General features: G+C 32.3%; 2 protein-coding genes across 2 annotated transcripts; one reads left to right on the plus strand and one right to left on the minus strand.

Moving 5' to 3' along the window:
* Positions 1 to 718: 718 nt before the first annotated feature.
* Positions 719 to 5153, minus strand: LOC134698129 (uncharacterized). Its single transcript, XM_063560418.1, has 5 exons — positions 5084 to 5153; positions 2788 to 2893; positions 2162 to 2422; positions 1532 to 1656; positions 719 to 844 (listed from the first exon to the last, which is right to left on the minus strand). The coding sequence occupies exons 1-5, from the start codon at positions 5102 to 5104 to the stop codon at positions 719 to 721; spliced, it is 639 nt and encodes a 212-aa protein (XP_063416488.1). The 5' UTR covers positions 5105 to 5153.
* A 9936-nt stretch (positions 5154 to 15089) lies between these two features.
* On the plus strand, positions 15090 to 23016 carry LOC134696719 (uncharacterized). Its single transcript, XM_063558643.1, has 8 exons — positions 15090 to 15316; positions 16676 to 16781; positions 17149 to 17412; positions 17982 to 18106; positions 19625 to 19712; positions 19928 to 20038; positions 21071 to 21192; positions 22936 to 23016. Exons 1-8 carry the CDS (start codon positions 15257 to 15259, stop codon positions 22948 to 22950), a joined length of 891 nt encoding a protein of 296 aa, XP_063414713.1. The 5' UTR covers positions 15090 to 15256; the 3' UTR covers positions 22951 to 23016.
* Positions 23017 to 23837: the final 821 nt, after the last annotated feature.

Here is a 23837-nt window from a genome sequence, read left to right on the forward strand (position 1 = left end):
TTTAAATGCTTTGATTTTTGAGTTCTAAGCCAAAAACTGCATTTTACCCTTAGGTTCTATTTAGCCATGGCGGCCATCTTGGTTGGTTGGCCGGGTCACCGGACACATTTTTTAAACTAGATACCCCAATGATGATTGTGGCCAAGTTTGGTAAAATTTGGCCTAGTAGTTTCCGAGGAGAAGATTTTTGTAACAGTTAACGACGACGGACGACGGACGCCAAGTGATGAGAAAGCTCACTTGGCCCTTTGGGCCAGGTGAGCTTGAAAGACACAAGGAACAGATCTGAGAGTACTCACAGTTATCTAACAGCTAGTTCAAAGCCACTTACAACTATTAAACAAAATCATGCATCTAATCCGTACACATCTAAAATCCAATGGATTTAGTGTATGTTTACGTTTACCTTTTTGTGTTACACAATTTGCATTGCGCTATTGAACAATTTAACACAAAACTAATTTTGATCTTAAAATGACCCTCTTATACACATTTGTTCTTTTATTTACAATCAGATAAATAATTCCTCTCGCAGCTACATAATAATGTGAACCGTCTTTTGTTTTCGAACGTCTTTGTGAAAAGATAAATATATCGTTATACGTTCTGGATATCTTGCTAACCGATTAGATTCGTTATCACATGGTTTGTTATAATTGTGTGTCGTTTGTTATCATATCTATTTCGTAATTCGAGATGACTGAATATATGAATAACTTCATATTGATAGAAAATACAGTAACATTCTCAACTTACGAAAGTTAAATTGATTTCTAACAGCAGCGGCTTCTTGTCCAGTGTTTGGTCTCCACAGGTAGGCACCAGGTGTCCTGGCACAATCCAACTGAAATAAGTGAGATAACAATTGTATATTGATGTCACCGAATCTGTACGTGAAAACATATATGATGTGTTATTAGAAAAAAAAGTGTTCTTCAATTGTCAGAACTAGTCATTGATGTTTATTCCCAGCCAGATTTTTTCAAGTTTCAGCAAAACATGTTTGTATATATGGTGTTTTTTTTTTATAATAGACTCCCGAATCATCGACATATGTCTCCCATATCATGCATATCGTGACTCCAATATTAACCCAGTATTACGTCGTACATTGACCTATAATGATTAACTCTAATAAATTTTTATTTGGAATAAGAGTTGTCTCACGGGCACTCACACCACATCTTCCTATATCTATTTTAACAATTATAGAAGCATCTTCAGTAACATGATCGTAAACATTGCACATACACTTTTACAATAGGGTTGAACGTTGTCATTCGTTGTATATACAAGCAAATAATACAGTAATGCATGACACTTCTTATGTAATGATAACGTAGGAAATTATTTAAGTCGTGTATTAAGAATTTTGTCATGTCACTTTCTTTTTTATAAAAACATCAAATATATCTGGATTGTAACCTTATTCTGCCTACAGCATATATAACAATCTTAACGGTGTTGGGGTCTTCATTGTGTTCGGAGTAACAACCTCGTCTTCCAAATAGTAAATAATTAAAACACTCACCAGAGCTGCATTCCACATTTTATTATTACCAATCGTCGCACCACTATCAGAATAACAGTTTGTACTACTTGCTTGGTTTGGTAAGAGCATGAATCCAGGTGGGCAAGTTTCCGAAACACATTGTGCTATTTAAATTTTAAAAAAAATATCAAGCGATAACGCCATTTCAGAAACGTTACAAATTAATGACAATGAATAAATGAATAGGTAATAAAGAAGCTACATGCATTGTTTTGACAACGAAGATGTAATTTAATTTTCAATGATAAAAGTTTTCACCATAGACCAAATTGGTGTGCATTGAACGCATTGACATTTTTAATATATACATCAGTTGATGTTCCTACATTTACATGCATTTGTTGACCAGCTATTGATTTAATCTTTTATTTTCTGCAGTTGATCGGATGGATAGAACTTTAAAAGTAAATAAAATCATAAGGTTCCAGAAGATATAAAATCTTTATTCTTATCAGCATACAAAATATATTGAGAACTCATGGCATAGCTTCTCTGTGAAAAACGCTGTATTTTTCATATTTTGATTGAGAGCTGTTTTTCCAATGAACGTATTTGGTATGCTATTGACTGATATATAATATGTTGTCAAACTTACGAAACTATACTTACTAGTCGCAGCAGGGACTAAAACTGTTATGGTTTGTGGTGTTGCTGGCGTTACAGGTGCAACCACAGCCGGTGCTGCTGCAACCGGTGCTTGCACAGTCTGAGCTGCTGTAGTAGTGGGTGTTGTTGCCGCAAATAGTAAGGGTGCAAGTAGTAAAAGTTGTACCAGAGCCATAAGAGGTGAAAAATCAGCACCTGTACCATCTAGTATACCGGTTTCTGTACCACCTAGTATATCCGTCCCTGCACCAACTCCAGAAATATCTTTAGTAAAAATAAAATTTGACGTTATGTCATAAGTGAGGGTAATATTTTTAATTATTGTTAAAACAAAAACAAATCCAATCAGAAACAGTTAATGTAGATGAATGAATTAATGTGTGTTTGTTGGTTTGTTTGAAGAAAAATACACACATAACCATGTATCAGATTACAATCAAAATCTTCTTATCACCAAGAATATATTTATTCCGGCAATAAAACAGGTGAGGAAGTCTTTGATCGGACATCTGTTATCATCATCAAAGATGTGTATAAAACATACTATATTACAACTTTGATATGTAATGGATATGCAAATCTGTAATATTCGATGTTCATAATCATGTAAAAAATTATCATTTAATTACCTCCATCTTGAATAACGAAAAATTCTTGTGTGTCGTCATCTAATGTGAACTGCGCATAGCACACATTACTTGATAGAAATATAACAACCAACAAAACAAAATATATCTGTAAATAATAAAATTACGTAAAACATACATTAAAATCCATTATATTCCAGTCATTTGCATAATTCTTACTAACATATCTATTGTAACAGTTATGATTAGCAAGAATTTGGTGATCATTTCAACTCAACACTTAGTTTTAGACATTTTTGTCTGTTTATTTTATTCATATATATGTCGTCAATATATTGATTTTTTTGTGACTGTAATACACGTGCGTAAAGGGTTTATCTAGCGATTAAACCAGATTCATTGCACCATTTTCTACTTACGAAAAATGCCTGTACCAAGTCCGGAATATGACAGTTGATGTCAATGTGTTTGCCATGCTTTAGCTTTTGACCTCATGTTACACATATATGTGTCTGAGCGTTGACCTCATGTTACACATATATGTGTCTGAGCGTTGACCTGATGTTACACATATATGTGTCTGAGCGTTGACCTGATGTAACACATATATGTGTCTGAGCGTTGACCTGATGTTACACATATATGTGTCTGAGCGTTGACCTGATGTTACACATATATGTGTCTGAGTGTTGACCTGATGTTACACATATATGTGTCTGAGCGTTGACCTGATGTTACACATATATGTGTCTGAGCGTTGACCTGATGTTACACATATATGTGTCTGAGCGTTGACCTGATGTTACACATATATGTGTCTGAGCGTTGACCTGATGTTACACATATATGTGTCTGAGCGTTGACCTGATGTTACACATATATGTGTCTGAGCGTTGACCTGATGTTATACATATATGTGTCTGAGCGTTGACCTGATGTGACACATATATGTGTCTGAGCGTTGACCTGATGTTACACATATATGTGTCTGAGCGTTGCTTTACAGTAAAATCTTCAAATCTTGACTTTGCCATTTGATTAGAGACTTTTTGCTTTGAATTTTCCATGGAATTCTGTTTCATTGTGATTTTACTTTTTACAACAACACTTTATGTTAAGACAAGTTTGTGTCTTAGAATTAAATTAATGCTTAAAAATTAATATCAATTTTAATGCATTATACTTTTCGTACAATTATTTGAATTATTATCATACACATTCATTTAATTTTGAATTCAAAACACAATCTTCACGAATTTGTTATTAATTTGCTATTATTGATAAGCCAAACATTAATATATTTTTGATTATGCATGCGCTTAAAATCATTATAGATTTACGTTTTTTAATTAAATTTCGATCTGTTGTTGTTCCAATAGTGTCAATTTCATAATTTGTTTTCTTGTAAATGACGAATCTACAGCCACACACGTTACAGGAAAAAAGAAAACTAAATGCATATTCAAACTTATTTAACATGTTGTTATTTTGAAGAACAGAACATGCAATTGTTTTAATGTATAATCAAACATCCCCATATTATTTCGTATATATTAAGATGGAAGGACTGTTTTCGAAACCATATATCATGGAGATTTTAAACATTTTTAAATGATTTGAGATTTCAAATTTTCAGACTGTATGTACATGCATATGATTAGTTACTAGTAAGTTGTTCTTAATGTGGTGTAGATGTATGATTCTATCACAATTCATTTTAAGTATGCAATATTTATTCCATTCAAAGTTTTTAACATTATAAGTTTGAAAATAATTTCAATAATCAAATTAATAATGTATTCAAGAAATCAAAATCATTTAAAAATGTAGGGGTTGCATTAATATACGTATTTAAGCAAGCCTTATTTTGTTTTCTTAAAATCGAACCAGTTTAACATGTAAATAAATTGGCATAAGGATTAAGGCTAAAATGGTTTGAATAAATTAAGGTGGTACCTAACATTAAAGGGAGATAACTCTGTACAATCTGCAGAACGTTTTAATGAGGGAAAATTAAGCTTCGCAATGATCAAAGTAAGTGTTTGTCAAACTGCTATATAACCAGTGTATTTTTTTCTGATAAAACGGTTGGTTCAAATTTTTTCAAATTTTTATATTTTTGTCAAAGGGTCAAAGTAAATACTTTGTCAAAATTAAAAAAAAAATTAAACGAGGCAAATTAATTTTAGTTAAAGTGTTAGGTACCACCTTAAAAGGGCATATTAAACAGAAGTTCCATGACAATGGTTTGGTACTATTATCATTTTTCAAAGACATTTAAAACATTGCACAAAGGCAAAGAAAAAAATGCATACTACTAACTACTTTGTAATCTTACCTTGTAATGCTGAGCCATCATGCAAACTATGCCACTGTCTTTGAGAACTTTGATATTTATATGTAGTATTTGGATGTTGAACGAACATTCAAATAAGCGCCGTAAGCTGTATTTACCTATCGCATGTTGTTTCAACTCTACACAAATACATCCTGTTATTGATTGATGCATTTTATTTTTGGTAGAAATGAACCTAGGCCATTTTGGTAAGGCACAGTGCGTGTATTATGTATTCCGGTTTTAATGTGAAACTTGTATATGTTATAAATATAAAAGTCGAACGCCAAAAGCCAATGACTGGTATATGTAGTGCATTTATTTTACCTTATATTGATAGCAGAAATTTAATACCGTGATAGAAAGTGTATGTGCCATTGGCAGAAATATCGACAAGAAACTAAATGACGTTGACATTTACCAGTAAGGGGACGACCATTTGATATTCTGGGGGGGGGGGGGGGCAGGAGAATTTTGAAAATAAATAACTCAGCCTTGATAATCACAAAAATAAATGGTTTGTTCTGTGGTAGTTTGAAAATAAATTACCTGACTTGCAATGTATTGAAAATAAATAACTCAGCAGGTCTATAGCTTTTGGGGCTACAGCGGTTCCAAAACCCTTCAAAAAAAAAGTTTGCCTCGCTCCGCACGGCGAAATATGTTTGACAATGCTTTTGAAAGAGGCTAGGTAAAACCAAACTAAATTGACTTTAGTACTATACATTATGTATGCAATATGTATATAATGCTTGGGAATATAAATGATTCATTTCGTTCAGAAAATTATAACATACTTAATCTATAGCTAATTATACCAATTGTCTCTTATAATATACTTATTAGTACATGTATGTATTTGTGTTATGTTTGTCCTGTCTTGCTATGTAATATCTTAAAATATTTTTACATGTATATAATGTCCTCTTGTACACAAGTATGTGTCTCAGGTTATGAATGAAATCTTGAATCTTAAAATTTCTGAAGGGGATAATGATCTACTAGTATTCTGATTAAATGGTACACAATGACTTGACTATATTTACCTTTTTTTAAATGGTTATTTGGATGGAGAGTTGCTTCATTGGCACTCACACCACATCTTCCTATATCTAATTATTCATAATTAACAAATATTTTAAAAATTGCATGTTTTCGAATATCATAAATATAGTGGTAAAAAATGAATAATCAGTCCCTTGCTTTAATGAAAATGAAAAATCATGCTTCAATAGTGCAGAAAATGAATAATCTGTCCTCTCAGTTTACAAAAATAAATAACCGATCAAAAAAAAAATCCTCCTGCCCCCCCCCCCCCCCCCCCCCAGAATATCAAATGGTCGTCCCCTTATTTAAACAACACCACTAGGAAAATAATAACAACTATTCAAACAAATATTGGGCTTTCTTAAGTTGCAACATGTCAAAATATAAAACTGGTGCAATTGTAAACCCAACGAACCAGCGTTTGAACAAAACAATAAACAAAAACAAAATTTAACAGATATCGACCGTTATATTACAAGTGCGTGAATAATTCGATTATTATGACCCTATGTTACATTTGTACTCATTGTTTGTCTCTGATGATGATGATTAGGTAGGTTACAAATTTGAAATAGGGTGGAAAATATACAAAAGATAAAATTGTGATCGAAGTACAAAACAAGTACAAGTGGACAAACAAAATTCTTTTAGACATTTACACGAAATATTTTGGCCAAAATTCAAGTCGGAACCAAATGGGCTCCTGAATTCACAATGATATATTATAACATTTAGATACGACATACTCGAGTGTCGTCCACAAAACATAATCCGACGGATATAGATATATGCAGATTTGGTGTGAGTGCCAATGAGACAACTCTCCATCCAAATAACAATTTATAAAAGTAAACCATTATAGGTCAATGTACGACCTTCAAAACGAAGCCCCAGGCTCACAATGAAAGAAAGCTATAAAGGGCTCCAAAATAACTAGTGTAAAACGAGAAAACCAACGGTCTAAACTATAAAAAAAAAACCCGAGAAACGAGAAACACGTACAAATTACATAAAAAACGGCAACTACTGTACAAAGGAAATGTTGTTTTTATATATTTAAAAAAGGAATATATGTTGGCTTTTAAAAACAGACATCGTGTGATTCGCATTATTAAAGATACATGTATTTGTTTAATTAATAATCAACCATTATACATTAGTCATCAAATAGCACAAGTTAAAAACATAACGTACAACTATAATTTATTTCGTTCATATTCATGTGAAGTTTGTATCAAGACCTCGTTCACATAGGCCGTTGTACAAAACCATAACTGTCAGATAATATACCCGAAAAATAAAAATCAATACTTAACTCCGTCATGTATAAACAGAATTTGTCCGTTTTCTTAAATTAATTTAGTATATAAAGCGATTAGAATTAATGGTAAAGATGTGATCAGTAATGAGTGTGACCATGTTTACGTATGTCAATGGTAAAGATGTGATCAGTAATGAGTGTGACCATGTTTACGTATGTCAATGGTAAAGATGTGATCAGTAATGAGTGTGACCATGTTTACGTATGTCAATGGTAAAGATGTGATCAGTAATGAGTGTGACCATGTTTACGAATGTCCAGCAATCAAATCATCAATCAAACAAGTCCGTCCACAACAGTGCCTTTTAAAGCTGACAATGCGGTTTGTTCATTGTTAAAGGCTGTACGATGACCTATTGTTGTTAACTTCTGTGTTAGTTGGTCTCTTGTTGGAATTGTTTTATTGGAAATCATACCATATCTTCTTTTTTTATAAAATATCCCCAAGGGTGACTGGGGTATAGAAATATGGTCACTTGGTCTTCTCCCGACCGGTAGTAAAACGCTTTCCGAAGTGGGGCATCCCTTTGGCTGTGCGGAATGTATCAAGTTCGCAGTCACGTCCGGTCAGAAGGGGGACGTTAAATCCGATGCCTCGTGTAAAGAGATTGCCACGCTCTTTGCACGTTAATAACCCTTGCAACCACTCTCTGAGGGGTTCGTAGGTGGCCTGCTGCAAGGCAAAATTTCTGTCCCTATCCAATATACCCTCCTTTTCCGGTGGCAGTCCAAATTTCTCAGACCATCATCCCAGAGTGCCTTTATTGTATCAACCTTCCTATTGTATTTATTGTGAACTTGTTCTCGTCCTGAATATGCATGAACTATTTGCCACTGGACGTAAAGCAACCAATAATCAATCAATCTTTTTTATAAAGTTATTGGAACGATCCAGATGGATCAGGTAAACAAATGTTGTCGATCGAAACATACGTACACCTCAGGGATATGTTTGCATACTAAGAGACATTGTACGCTTCAAAATTAAATAAAAATATAAAAACAGATTATAACTAGAAATTCGAGGAAAATCATTAATATACAAGGAAAACAGCAATAAAGTTATTCAAAAAAAAATACGTTATTGAAAATAAACGAAATTATATTAGGATATATGTTTTTCAGATATTCTGTTTGAGAGTAGATTATAAATTGCCAGACATGAATGATCACTGTCACATCGTGTCATATTTAATTACTTGATCGTAGAGGGCGCAACTGTTCACACTTCCGCAAGTTCATTGGTTTTACAAATCGTGATCAGATGAATGCTGACGATATCTCGCGGGTAGACATAGTAAGAAAATAGATCAGAAATGTAACAACAAGTGTTTACCAGATGAACTGTCCGAGATGTTATTTAGGTTAATTCATAAACAAAAAAGAAAAATCGATACCGCGTAATATCAATTGAAGAGGGGCGAAAGAAACCAGAGGGACATTCAAACTCATTTTTTTTAAATGTAAAGTCACAGATATTTACTTTAATGAACATTTGCTGTCGAATTAAAAAAATGTAAAATTGTGTGTAAATTTCTGTGGTTTATTAAGCTATTAAGAGCTCTAGAATTATCCCAAAAATACCAAACTCATAGATAAAAAATAAACTGAAAACGCCATGGTTAAATAAGAAAAAACGTACAGATAACACTACACAAGACACAACATAGAAAACTGAAAATTTAGCAACACGAACCGCACCAAATCCTTGGGATGATAGCAGGTGCTCGGAACCTATTATGAACTATATCCGCCAGTGTCTTGTTAATCATGTTAATGAGACGAGTTTATAGTCTTTCTCATATTCCCAGAACTGGATCTTTTTGGAAATATAACGGTTCAATTTAAAAAAAAAAAAAAGAAGACTATATGTCAAAGTCTGGCAGACAAAACTATTAGGTGAAGGGAGGGAGGTCAGCTAAAGTACAAAGAATAGAGAAAGTGCATTTAGTTATATCATTATAAAAGAGGCATACCATGAAACTTTATAGTGTTTAACATTCTGCAATTGATCAACCGGTGAAAAGAAATAATCATTTATATTTCAAAAAAAAATGCAAGATTTGGCCGTTTTAATGAGAAAGATTATGGCCGAATTTCATTAACAAGAGTCCGTTGGATATAGTTCCATAATATTTATGAGAAAATTAATCAATCATATTGTGGAATATTGTTTTTTCTTGTCTATTTACATGATACAGTAACCATAATTACATCAAGGACATTGTACCTAGACTACACCTGTTGTGTGGTTATTTAAGTGGCCTCTGATTTTTTTTCTTTTCTTACATGCATGTCTACCCACAAGATGTTGACAACCTTCTTCTTATCACGATCTGTAAATACGTTGAACTCGTGAACTCGGGGAAGTTTGAATAGCTTCGTCATATAGTGTACTCCCCTACACATGTACAAAATACAACATAATTGTGAGTGATCATTTCCTTTTTACATTTTACTTTCAAAACATTGCAAAACATGAAAATAAAATGTCTCCTTTAGGAACTTCCTAAACCACAAATTATATTTGATCTCCGTAATCACAATAAAAATGAAACAAATTCTCTTTTAATTCAGCAACACTATGGTGAAATTAAAGCCGCTTATTCAGATTGTTAATCGGTCTATACTGATTGATTAAAAAATGGTGACAAAGTTGCATATGCTGCTGTCTTCAGGGACAGAGCTGCAACTCTCCGTTTGTCATCTGATGCGTCCTGTTTTACTGCTGAAGCAGAAGCAATAATCTTGGTTTTGAAACTTAATGCTTTTTCAGATAAAAGCAAATTTATTATATGTTCTGATTCACTTTCAGCTGTGTAAAATACTTAAATAAAAAAAAATAAAAATCTCAAAATTTTATATGTTATGAGGAATTTAAAAATTCTTCCTAAAGAAATAATATTTATATGGATGCCGAGTCAATGTGGAATCCTTGGAAACACAGCTGTAGACCTTGAGGCAAAGAATACCCTGGGTGATGCTTTATCTAACTGTGATATAACATATACCGATTATAAATCTAATAGTACAGAATATGTTTTAATATATTGAAAAATGAATGGAGTAAAAAAGACGATAATAAATTACATAAAATGAAATCTAATTTAGGAAAACCTTACAAGAATTTCATGTGCAGAAAAGTTCAGATTTTTTCTAGATGTCGTATTGGTCATACTAGAATAACACACGAATATCTTTTAAAAAATTCAATATAACCACAATGTATACCTTGTGCCTGCAAGTATATTATTAAACATATTTTAATTAATTGCATTGATTTTGCTGATATTCGTAGGAAGCATTTCAATGTCAATAATATGTATGATTTATTTAATAATGTTCCATTTACTAATCATGCTAATATTGTTGCATTCTTAACAGAAATAGATATTTTTCATAAAATTTGAAAATGTAATCATATTTAAATCGATTTTGTTTTTTATCACGTTATCTTACTGTTGATTTTTATTTATAAATAACCAATTTGCTGTAGTCTAGAATTTAAGGTTATTGATGGACCTTTTGTCTTATTTTAAAAACATGCTTTAAGGTAACAGGTACATAAATGGCTTGTCCTGCGATTGTTAAAAGAAATTGCATGCACGTAGAAATTATTAAGAAAAAATGAAAAATCGAAAAATTTAAGATGGTCACCGATCTAATTTTTGAGTTCCAGACATTTGAAAACAGATAGGAAGCAACGAAAAATACATAGACATAACGTCAAAATAAAACACAAAATACGATATTCCAAGCTTTAGTTCACCTGCAGTTAAACCAACCCTACGATTTTTCTATAAATATCAAATGTTTTTAACGTATTATTTTCCTTATTTCAATATATAATTTTTATGGGGTTTCCGAACTCCCTTTTTATATATCAGCCGTCAAAAGGGTGTTTCTGACGGGAAAAGTGAGAAAAACTACGACGTCGCCGAAGGATTACGCAACGTCAAGGCTATATCAACAGAATTGTAAAGACATCAACTCCTTCGTTATAATTTGTTTGGCTATTCAAAAGCGCTAAAGAGCATATTATCCTGTCTGAAAAAAGGATTGCATACATATTATTGTTTTTTCAGTGATTATACGAAATCCTAAGTACTTATAACGTATTTCTGAAATTATTAAACACAATGTTAAATAGTATCTAAAAACAATTACGATAAAAGATCTGTCATTAGAATAGATTCTCCGAAGGACGATTTACATTCAATGTTCCCATTTTCGACCACTATTTTGCTTCTTCACAATAAGGGAAGCAATATATACCGTGCAACTTGTAACTTGAAACTTATAAGCCGAAAATTTACTGAAAATGCCTTTGGAAAAATGACGCTCCTGCTTGAATATAATGTTAAAAAGTGACATAACTAAAAAGCTGTAAAACTGACGCTACCCAAATTTGTACTTGATAAATAAGATTAATAAGAATTGCGTATACGTTGCATTTCATTTGGTTGATGCAACCTAAACGTAGAGAACGGAAACAAAATAAATAGCAATTTTCAATTTGGTATTGAGCATAACTCTAGAACTGTAAAAGTGACGCAACCAACATTTAAACTAGATCTATGGGTTTTTTTGGTTATCAGCATTGGGTATAAGTCTTGTAAAATGTGGTTGAGGCAAACTGAGAACATAATTCTTTTTTTAGACAGTACGACGGACGAAGAGACGGACAAGTGTTAACCTTAATGCCCCTTCCGCTACGGCAGGTGCATAAAGAAAAACACAACAGTACACTTTTATTTTCCCGATAGTTGCAGGGGGTCATGCATATAAAATATTTAAATTATGTTTCAATGGCATGAGAATACAACACAAACATGAACACGTACTTTGATCCAAATAGCACTGGTCATTTGCAAACTTAAGAATTGTGTTTAATATGACACGAAAGAAAATCTTGGATAAATGTAAATTATAGGCAAAATACAAACAAACAAAATATTTCAAAGTTTGTTGCATATTATCCTTACTTTTTTACCGTTGTATATAAATTCCAACTTATTCATGTTTTTTTGTTTTGTTATTCGGAAAACCAACGTGTAACATTTATTTTAAATTTTCCTTGATTTTGAAAGACAGTTTTATTCCCGTTTGTCCGTGCTTAAGGCCCCATACCCATTCCGATTCTCGTTCATATGTTTATTGTCCCTTTCTCTTGCTTACCCGTCTGAAGTAATCTCGACATTATACTAGAATATCAAGAATATTAGTATTAATCTCTTTTTTTTTGTAGGTGATTGAATACATCCTAGCCGTTTTCACTGTGACAGGTCAGTTGCTTTTGGAAACTGTATTTCTTTGAATGCAAATGAATGAACTTGATGATGATATAAGTCTGTGACTATATTTGCTATGCCTATGGAATTTCAATATGTAAAATGACAATATATTGTTTAAGCTTTAATTTGTTATTGTGGGAGTTTATGTGTGTAATGCATGTACATGTTTATGATATTCTTTTCACGTCTCATATCAACCTTCCCGATTTTCAAGTTAAGCCTCTGATCTGTGCCGATTTATACCAGCCGAGTATACAGTTATCCCAAAGTATAAACAAAATACTACCGAGACCCATTCTTTGTACGTTCAACAGTTGTGTAGAAACATTATGGTGAATAGAAGTTCTAACAAGCTCGAAGTTGGTAAACGAGTACGGAACAAGTAAACCCAACTCAATCACTATCCGGCCATCACGACATGCCAAGTTTCTTTCATTTTTATTGAAGGGAAGTTACAAGATTTTTGATTTTTTGTTACATTTTAATGAGAAAAATTCAATACTCTTCCACCAAATTGACCATTATTCCGATCTATCGGATTATGTTTTGTGAACGACACTTGTGTATGGCGTTGAGAAATTCTTTTACGCATCGGTGACAATATACTAGTAATAGAATTTTATGCGACTGTCATACAAGTGAGAGGTTTAGCTAGCTATAATACCAGGTTCAATCCACCATTTTCTACATAAGAAAATGCCTGTACCAAGTCAGGAATATGACAGTTGTTATCCACTTGCTTGATTTGGGATTTTCCTTTTTGAATTTTCCTTGGAGTTCAGTGTTTTTGTGATATATTTTTTTACTAATTGTTCGTTCCATCGATTTTTTTGGCTTATTTGAATCGATGCGATTTGATGAAATTTTTTATGTGTTATCCACCTTTACGAAATATGTTTCGGTATGTGTTTTTAACTTTTAAACAGGTAAACCATATAACCTTGGAATGTTTTTATTTCAGACACCTAGGTCCTAACATAGAAAATGAGAACACGGTCAAAGGTCAAGGTCGAGTTCTCAATTGTGACTTTTCCTCGTTCTTGTATTTTCTCCAAAACAAGGTATGTATTGCAGAATAAGTGCAAAATGATTGCTTTTTGGTCATAAAGATATGTTACATTTGGTCTGATACAATCTAATGGCATCTTATAGTGCCCCTGAAATGCCTTATAATAAGGTTAATTGATTATCACTTTAACCTGTTTTCTAATAAGGCCATATGACCTTAAACATAGGGTTGGGTGACATATTAACTTGGAAAATGTCAACCGGAAGTGACCTTGGGAAAACCGGAAGTAGCCATGTTTTGCATTTTTTTCGTGGAAAAGTACTCAAAATCCATACATTTTGTAATTTTAATGCATTTACTTATCACTAGGGACTAAAAATGACTTTCGGAAGTGGCCAATTATCTTCTGTTTAGGGGGAAAAGTATATACAAATTTATATTTTTGGAATCAGTGTGGAGACCGGAATTGACACATTATTTACCGTAAGTAGCACATTATCTCTGTTATTCAATCTGAAGTATATAGAAATCACTTATTTATCGCATATTATCAATAAATTTATGATTGGATGCTAATTTTATCTTGGGGTAAACAGTAACTACTTTTTTTTCAACAACTTTGATAACTTTGATGTAGAAAAACCTTCATTTGTTCTCTGAACAATTGGTTTTTAACTATTATTAGTTTTGATTTATATTACACTAATCTGATTCTCGTAAAATATAATTGTGAAATCAGAAGCACGATTGGTATCGACTAATCCTTCGGCCAAAATACTTCTTGTAAATGTCTGAAAGAATATTTTTATACACTTTCCCTTTTAACTGGTCTGCACTTCGATGACAAGTTAATCTTCCTTTTATTTTATCTCCTACTTCACCATCATCATCGAACTCATCAGAGACTTAGAAACACACAAACACACACACAATAATGAGTAGCACATGGTCAAAATTATCGAATTATTCACGAACTTGTAAAATTGCTGTCGTACTCTGTTATATTTTGTTTTGGTTTATGCTTTTGTTCAATGGCTTTACCATTTCAATAGCTTTACATTTTGACATGTTGTAACTTTAGAAAGCTAAATATGTGTTTAAATAGTTGTTCAGTTTTTCCAAGTGGTATTGCTTAACATAACTTGTTAATATGAATGCCATTTAGTCTCTTGTAGATATTTTTGCCAATGGCGCATCCACTTTCTATCATATTATAAAACTTCAGTGTTCAATGTAAGGTAAATTAAATGCACTACATACACCAGTCATTGACTTCCGATTTTTATAATTTTAGCTTATACAACATGTACAATATCGCCTTAAACCGTAAAAACTAATACACGCACTATGCCTAACCATTATGCACTAGCGACATTTCTACAAACAAATTGAAATGCATCAATCAATTACTGGGTGTAGTTTTGTATAGTTGTTACAGCATGCGATTGGTTAATACAGCATATGCCACTTAGTTGAATATTTGTTCAACCATTCAAATACTACATATGGATATCAAAGTCCCCAAATACCGTGGCATTCATTGCAGGATGGCTCAACATTACAAGGTAATATTTTAAAGTATTAAGTAGGTTATAATTATAAGCATTTTCCTTATTTTTGTTAAAGTTTCTCATGTTTATGAATATGCTGATAGTAGCTGACATTTTGTCATAACACTTCTGTTTACGTCCATTTTATTTACTTACATCATTTCGACTAAAACGTAGAAATATTTAAATGTTATTTTCAGATTTAACATATTCAAAGACACTTTTATACATATTATTCATGATTTGCCCAACTGCAGAAATATCTCAAATAACCTTATACATTAGGTGTTCAATCATATTGTCTGATCTGTTCTTTAAAATTACTTTAAACATGTTAAAATAAGTTTAAATATCCATTTAGTTTTCCTCATCCTGTCACGTTTAAGGATGTAAATTCATTCATTGTACAACAACAAAAAATTATGAGACAGAAACAATTAATTGGAATGTATCTAAACAACGTAAATCTATAATTATTCCAGTGCATGCTTATTCAAAAACACATTCATGTTAGGTTTTACAAAAAAAAGCAAATTATTAACAAATTCTTTGAAGGAAGTGATTTAAAATAAGAATCGTATTAATGTGGTATGGTGATAATTTAAAGTCATAAGAAACCTCAAATTCCAGGAAGCAATTCGCCGACATATTTTCCGTATGCAAAGTGACCTGAGCGTAACCATTCTCGTAAAAATCCTGTGGTCGCAATACGCATGGATCTGTCATTAAAATTAACAATTATTCGACTGTACATGTTAACCACGTCCTCAATACCCATGCTTTTTGTTATTTCTTTAATATAAGGTGACAATCGGTAAATTTCGGCTTAAAGACACGGCATTTAATGAGCAGCAATATTTGTTAAATCATAACAAACAGAGAGAAAAAAATTGACGATTAAACGATTATCTGCGTAAAAAATGAGAAATTCGTGCACAGAGGACTAAGTGTATGATATTTACATGCATTGGTTCAAGAATTGGATAAACATTATTTTTTACCACTCACTCGTTTCGTATGACTTTAAATATTTTTATAAAAAGTATGATGCATTTGAAATTGATGATAGAATAATTTTACTGCCTTGAACTGGCAAATTTTCTTTTGTAGAAAATGTTAGATTGAATCTGGTTTTATAGCTAGCTAAATCTCTCACGTATGTGACTGTCGCATTAATATATATTATATTTACAACGATATGTAATATCAATAAACAGACAAAAATATCAAAAGTTAAGTGTTGAGTTAATATAATCCCCTGATTCTGGCTAATCATAACAATATATGTGTCAGTATTAATTATGCACATGACTGGATTATCATGATTATAATTGAATTCACACATATGTTTTACGTTATTTTTTTTATTTACAGATATCTTTTGTTCTGTTGGTTGTTATATTTCTATCAAGAAATGCGTGCTATGCACAGTTAACTTTGGAAGACGACACACAAGAATTTTTCTTTATTCAAGATGGAGGTAATTAAAGGATAAAAGTATACATGGCCATGAACATTGAATACTACACATTTGTTTATCCATTACAAACCAATGCTCCAAAAGTATGTTTAATCACACCTTTGATGAAGATAACAGATGTCTGGTCAGTGACTTATCTACCCGATTTGTTTTCGAACAATATATATATATATATTCCGTGTGATAAGAAGATCATAATTGTAACTGTTACATTAGTGTTTATTTTCTTCAAACAAACAAACAAACACACATGACTTTACTCATCTACATTAACTGTTTATGATTTGATTATGTTTTTTGTTTAAAATAATTAAAATATTAACTCATGACATTACATCAAATCACGTTTTTTTTCTTTTTTCTAAAGGTATTTCTGGAGCTGGGTCAGGGACTGTCATACTAGATGGTGCAGATGCGGGTATACTTGGTGGTTCAGGGGCTGATTTTTCAGCTCTTTCGGCTCTTTTACCACTTTTACTTCTTGCACCCTTACTACTTGCGGCGACGGCACCTACAGAAGTTCAGGCTGTGCAAACACCGGCCTCGGCAGCAGCGGCTGTGATTGCACCTGGACAACCTCAAACGCCAGTACCACAACAAACCATAACAGTTTTAGTCCCTCCTGCGACTAGTTAGTATAGTTTAAAACACTTTCTTAAGTTTGACATTTCCTTTATACATCGATCAACAGCATAACACTGGAAAAACAGCTCTCAATCAAAATCTGAAAATACAGCGTTTTTCTAAGAGAAGCCATGACATGAGTTCTCAGTATTTTTTGTGTGCTGATTAAGATAAAGTTTTTATAAAATTTTAAGGAAGTTTATGGTTTTTGTTTATTTAATTTAAAAGTATCGTCTATACTTTTTTTTTTTTAATTATCGTCTATCCGATCAACTGCACAAATTAAAAGAATATCAGTACCTGTTCAACAAGCGTATGTAAATGTAGGAACACCAACTGTATAATACAAATGTCAATTCGTTTAATGCACACCAATTTAGTCTGTTGTGGAAACTTGTATAATTGAAAATGAAATAACATCTTTGTTGTTAAAACAATGCCTGTAGATTTTGTATATCCTATTCATTAAATCATGGTCATTCACTTTTTAACGGTTTAGAAATTGCCTCATGGCTTTATATTTTTTTTATAAATTGTTGAAAAAAATTAACCCATATGGTGTTTTCATTTGAATAGCGCAATGTGTTTCGGAAACTTGCCCACCTGGGTTCAGGCTGTTACCAAACCAAGCAAGTAGTACAAGCTGTTATTCTGATAGTGGTGCAACGCTTGTTGATAGAAAAATATGGAATGCAGCTCTGGTGAGTATGTTAATTAATCACTATTTGGAAGACGAGGTTGTTACTTCGAAAACAAACAAGAACGAACAACCGTTTTATTTACATTATATAATCTTCAAGGAAAATATAGGATTCCAATACACATATGTATTTATTATAAAAAGTGACATAACTAAAGATATTTCATACGTTATCATTACATAATTAGAAGAGTTTAAAATTACTTTATCTCCGGTTAAGTATATTTTTAGGATGTTGATTGGTTAACAACGCGTCGTTACAAAACCCATAGTCCCTGTGTGTTGCTTACCCAAAAACCAAGAGGATGCTACCCAATACACCGGGGAACGACCGTCACGCGTTTTCCTTAGTTCCATGGTTGTCCCTAGTGAAATATTGAATTCTGTATATTATCCATGAAGTCTGTAATATTTATGAAGTCTGTAATTAAATATGTATTCCTTTAACTATTTTCTTCTTTTATGCCGATCATTTGCACTCATTTTGGTATATAGCATCATAACTTCGCCACATATTCATTGAATGGAACTACATACCTAGCTATGCGAATGACCCACGTTAACGTCATATCGTCTGTGGCGTAACTCTCATAGCATTGAGCGCCAAATTAGTGCCATTCCAGTTTCTCTGTCTGTGGATTAACAACGTCTTATATTTTACTACCTGTTGGATTCTACCAAAGGTAGTAAGTACCCTTCACCCCGTTAGAAATATTTCAAATTCTCAAATTTCAAAATAAAAGTTTTTTAAATAATGGAAAAAACCCGTTGCTTTCAAGTTACGGTCGAAGGTCTCAAGAAAAAAGGACTAAGACCGGGGATAAATTCGTTATCTACGTTCATATCCGTAGATATGGATATTTTAACATCCTTCAGTACCCTGTACATCCTTCGGCTCCACCTCAGTGTGTACTTGGATACTTCAGGGTGTTAAAATATCCATATCTACGGATATAAGCGTATATAACTAATAGTATTACCTGTTTGTGTATACGGAGAAGGACAACTTTCAAACCCTGTTGGTAAAGTGTCTTTGTAATGATCAGGATCATGTAACTACAGTTGTTTCTATGTTTGACTTGTACAGTTAATTTGTTGAAAGTCTGGTTAATTTTGGGTAAAAGAAAGAGATGATTTTTTTTATGTTTGTATCGCTTTTTATGATGTTGAACGAAGTCGAGATCAATTGGACATAATTTTATCTTTTCAACACAATAATTGTTTGATAACAAAGTGTAATAGTAGAAAACAAATAACTGAATGGTCTTTGATGTATTCCTGGGACATGATTGGAGTCACGAAATACATAATATGGGAGATAAATGAGGAGTTTATTATGGAAAACAAAAACTTAACCATATTTACATAGTTTTTGCTGAAAAAAATGGCTTGAAATAAACATGATAATAGTAGACGATGACTAGTTTTAACAACTTTTTTTTTAAATAACAAATTATCTCTATATGCATATACAGATTATGTTACTTAAATGTACAAAAATCATATTAATAAATTTCAGTTGGATTGTGCCAAGACACGAGGTGCCTACCTGTGGAGACCAAACACTGCCCAAGAGGCCGCTGCTGTAAGAAATCAATTTGATATAGGTAAGTTGAGAATGTAACATTATTGTCTTTTAAAATGAAGTTATTTAGTCAACGAATTACAAAAAAAAAAAATACACACTTTTGTGTGATCATATATTATCCGTTATAACGTATACAAAAACATGTCATAACTAGTTTCCCAAATTCGTGATAACTAATTGAATAATAAGTGTTTACTTTGGACTTTCGATGAAACTTACTTTCTTTTTTTACAGCCAATAATGCCTTAGTGTGGACCGGTGCATTTGATATAGACCAGGATAATACTTTCACATTTGCCATAGAAAATGGTGAATTAAATTTAAATAGTGTCCCATTTGGAACAGGTAAATTTGACTTTTTTTAATAATAATTCAGCCAAAGTCTACATATCATACAGATGAGCAACTTAGCGTTTAGATAAATCAATGTTGTTATTATTGACCTTCGATTTGCGGGAGTTTCTCGCTATATTGAAGACTCATTGATAGCGGCTGTTGTCTGCTCTATGGTCGGGTTGTTGTCGGTTTGACATATTCCCCATTTCCTTTCTCAATTTTATTAAAAGAGAGGAAAACCATTCTTTCGGGAAAATATACATAACTAGATATGAATGATGTATGAAATTGAGACAGCAAACAAACAAAAAACACACGCAAGTAGCATCCATAAGACATGGTATTCAACAATGGATATAAAAAATATAAATGTATGAAAAAAGGTAGTGAAATTTGTAACTACATGAACAAGGATTAGACATCAACACGTTTTCATCCGCTCAACCAAAGATTAATAAAACATCTACAGTTAACTCTCGTCATCCGCTCAACCAAAGATTAATAAAACATCTACAGTTAACTCTCGTTGTCTCGAACTCGATATACTAGATATTTCGGTCTAGTTGCAGATTTCACGTTGTCCCGACCTTTGTTCCATATAAACTTATGCATTTCGACTCCTGATGAGTCAAATTGGATGAGTCAAATTTTTTATTGAGTCTAACTAAATTTACATTCCCAAGATGAACAAAAGCATTCAAAATTCATTCTTTATCTCGAATTAATACACATATGTCAAAACATGACCTGCGGAATTTAAATAGATTAAAGATACGCGTGTAATTATATTTCCGGTCACTAACCACTGTAATGATTTATGACATGCTATAATAGAGTAACACAGCTTTTTGTTTTCAATTTTATTTTCCAGATATTAACTGTTAACGTTAAATAAATTTACTAAGTTAAACGATCTTTTATTTCATCTTTTCTATTAGATATTTTAAATTCAACACATTGGTTGAAATAAACTGTTTGTGTTTGTCGTTTTTGTGCTATCTAAGACAAAATGAGAAGTAAAACGTCGATTAATTATTTCAGCTCCATTCATTAGTCCTAACCCAGGAACTGACTGTGTTAACATTAAGTTCGACGGCACTCAGTGGCTTTGGACTGACGGGATCTGTGCTAATCCGTGGCGCTATATATGCGAGTACCCACGAGTAAGTATAAACCTTTCATTTAGCTTTTGTGTGGAAATAATCTATTTCCTAGAAAACATTATTATTTAACTATAATTAACACACCACGAAGATTTCAGTACAGGTGTCAGGTAAGACACAATCACAAGGCATTGAATGCAATAAAAGATACATGTCGTAAAAGTAACACTGTTTTATATAAAAAGTAGTATTTTAACATTTATTATAAAAACTCTGCTTTTTAATTATCCGAATATATGTAGACCAATCATTTTCGAATTTTGTAGATTATTAACAGTTGTGTACGAAAATGTCGCCATTGCCCTAATGGGTCGCTTTTCTTGAATTGAGATATAAAAAAAAGATGTGGTATGATTGCCAATGAGACAACTCTCCACGAGAGACCAAAATGACACAGAAATTAACAACTATAGGTTACCGTACGGCCTTCAACAATGAGCAAAGCCAATTTAATATTGATACAGAAGTATTTGTATTTCATTATGCACTATGTGCTTCTCTTTAATATAATGTTAACTCTTAATGTCAAGTCACATATTTTCATGATAAAGTTATATTTATAGATTTATATTATAGGATTAAACACATTTTTTCTAGAGGTTATTGATGTGTAAACCGGGGCGATTAACTCACAAACTGAATAAAAGTCCTTTATGTCAAGTTTTTGAGTTAGAGACCCAGTTTACACATCAATAACCTGTAGAAAAAATGTGTTTAATCCTTATAATTCTTCAGCCAAACATACGTGATTACTTATAAAGTTGAGAATGGAAATGGGGAATGTGTCAAAGAGACAACAACCCGACCAAATAAAAAAACATTAGCAGAAGGTCACCAACAGGTCTTCAATGTAGCAAGAAATTCCCGCACCCGGAGGCGTCCTTCAGCTGGTCCCTTATGTTCATTTTTACTTTGATGGCTTCTATATATTTACTATCAGAAACAAAATGGCATGCCGTAACTAAGGAGTACGCCGCCATCTTGTCTTTCTAAAAAAACATAAATATCCGATAAACGCAACAGAATCTAAAATGAAATAGCACCTACCTCAAAAACATCATTTTAATTAGATACCGAATTTGAAGCGTATAAGTAACTAAATAATATGCCGTCTGAAAGTTTTTAATAGTATGACGTCGTGTTTTGTTGTGACATAAATTCGCTAAATCGTACGTGAAATTTCCCGGAATTTTATTGAAATTTTATTTTATACATTTTCGAAGCTTTTTTTTGTTTGTTTGTTATATACATGATATATGCATTAGAATAGAAACATCTGTTATGCAATTGTTTTATAATTATCTTAATTACAATGCACTTTATGATTGTTAATAGAATAATTAGTATGAAAATATGTTAGCAAATTAATATTTCGGTTAGTATTTCAGTTTGGACTCTTTGAAACAAACAACGGACAAGCAATTTTACTTTTAAATTTGAGAACATTTTGCAGCAAAAAAATCTGTCCTATTTAACTTTTAGTTAAAAGCTTTTAAAAATGCAAAACTAAATGAGCAAAAACTTACATCACAAACATACTGAACTACGAGGAACATTCAAAATGGAAAGTCCCTAATGAAAAGGCAAAATCAAAAGTTCAAGGTGCCAGATAGAAAACTAGTTTCTGTTTTTTTATATTGACAATTATTTTCTAACATATACATATATTGTGTGATCTTAATGTTTGACTGAAATTTTAGTCATTTGTACGTGTCTCTTACTTTATAGTGTTGTGTTTTTCAGAGAGTTTGTCCATAGAGAGTTTGATGTAGTCGAAGTGGAAGTTTACTGTTATACATGGTGTAATAAAATCTTTAAAGCAGATTTAAGTTTTCTTAAAAAAATATATCAAGGTGACATCATACACTGTTTGACGAAGAAAAGTTTGAGCAACGCGAATATGGTCGCCAAATGCAAAATGGCAATCAGTAGTCAAGAGTCTAAATTTAGTATATTTGTACAAAATTGTAACTCCTCTATAGTAAACACATTAAAGTTTGCATGGTTTTAGTTATATGGCTACATGTTATGAACATTTCCTAAAATGGAGTCATCAATGTAATCTACAAGAAGCGTCTGTATCTCAGTCAGTGCTGTCCTTGGTCAATCCTGATTCAGGCTGGACCCTACATTCAGGATTGTTGATATTCTCAGTCGATATTAACAAAAGCACAACTTCTAATGTATAGTTAGTTGTACAAAGGAAAAGACAATGAACGCCTACTTTTTACTTACTTAGGAATCATGATTCATGTTTCACTTTTAGACTATACAACGTGATCTAGCATACACTTTCTCCAATTTTACCTACTGCTTCTTGTGTCTTACGACTGAATGTTATAAATGTCTACTTTGTTGGGCAATAGTGCCTGTTGTCGTTATATCCAATTTATTGTTTGTTCTACCAGTCTTCCTCAGAATGTGTTCACTTCGTCTGCAGCAAACACTATTAACTACAATCCAGTATATCAACTGGTATGTCTTCATTCCCAGTTTCATTAAAAGTTGAGGTCAAATAGCTTAAAGAGGTTGTTAGAACAAACATTTCCATGGTCCGCCTATCATGATTCATCGGTGACGCCTTCTGTGCTAACTACCGGTAATCTGTTTTACGAAGAGGCTACATTTCAATACTACGACATAAA

Source organism: Mytilus trossulus, chromosome 14, assembly GCF_036588685.1.
Source record: "Mytilus trossulus isolate FHL-02 chromosome 14, PNRI_Mtr1.1.1.hap1, whole genome shotgun sequence".
Classification (NCBI taxonomy): domain Eukaryota; kingdom Metazoa; phylum Mollusca; class Bivalvia; order Mytilida; family Mytilidae; genus Mytilus; species Mytilus trossulus.

Excerpts from the sequence above, each read along its gene's own strand:
- LOC134698129 (XM_063560418.1), bottom strand. The coding sequence starts at position 5,104 with ATGATGGCTCAGCATTACAAG. Across the intron at positions 2,894-5,083 it reads TGATGGCTCAGCATTACAAG|ATATATTTTGTTTTGTTGGT; the intron begins GTAAGATTACAA and ends TATTATTTACAG. Across the intron at positions 1,657-2,161 it reads TTTAGTCCCTGCTGCGACTA|CACAATGTGTTTCGGAAACT; the intron begins GTAAGTATAGTT and ends AAATTTAAATAG.
- LOC134696719 (XM_063558643.1), top strand. The coding sequence starts at position 15,257 with ATGGATATCAAAGTCCCCAAATACCGTGGCATTCATTGCAGGATGGCT. Across the intron at positions 18,107-19,624 it reads AAATATGGAATGCAGCTCTG|TTGGATTGTGCCAAGACACG; the intron begins GTGAGTATGTTA and ends AATAAATTTCAG. Across the intron at positions 20,039-21,070 it reads TAGTGTCCCATTTGGAACAG|CTCCATTCATTAGTCCTAAC; the intron begins GTAAATTTGACT and ends TAATTATTTCAG.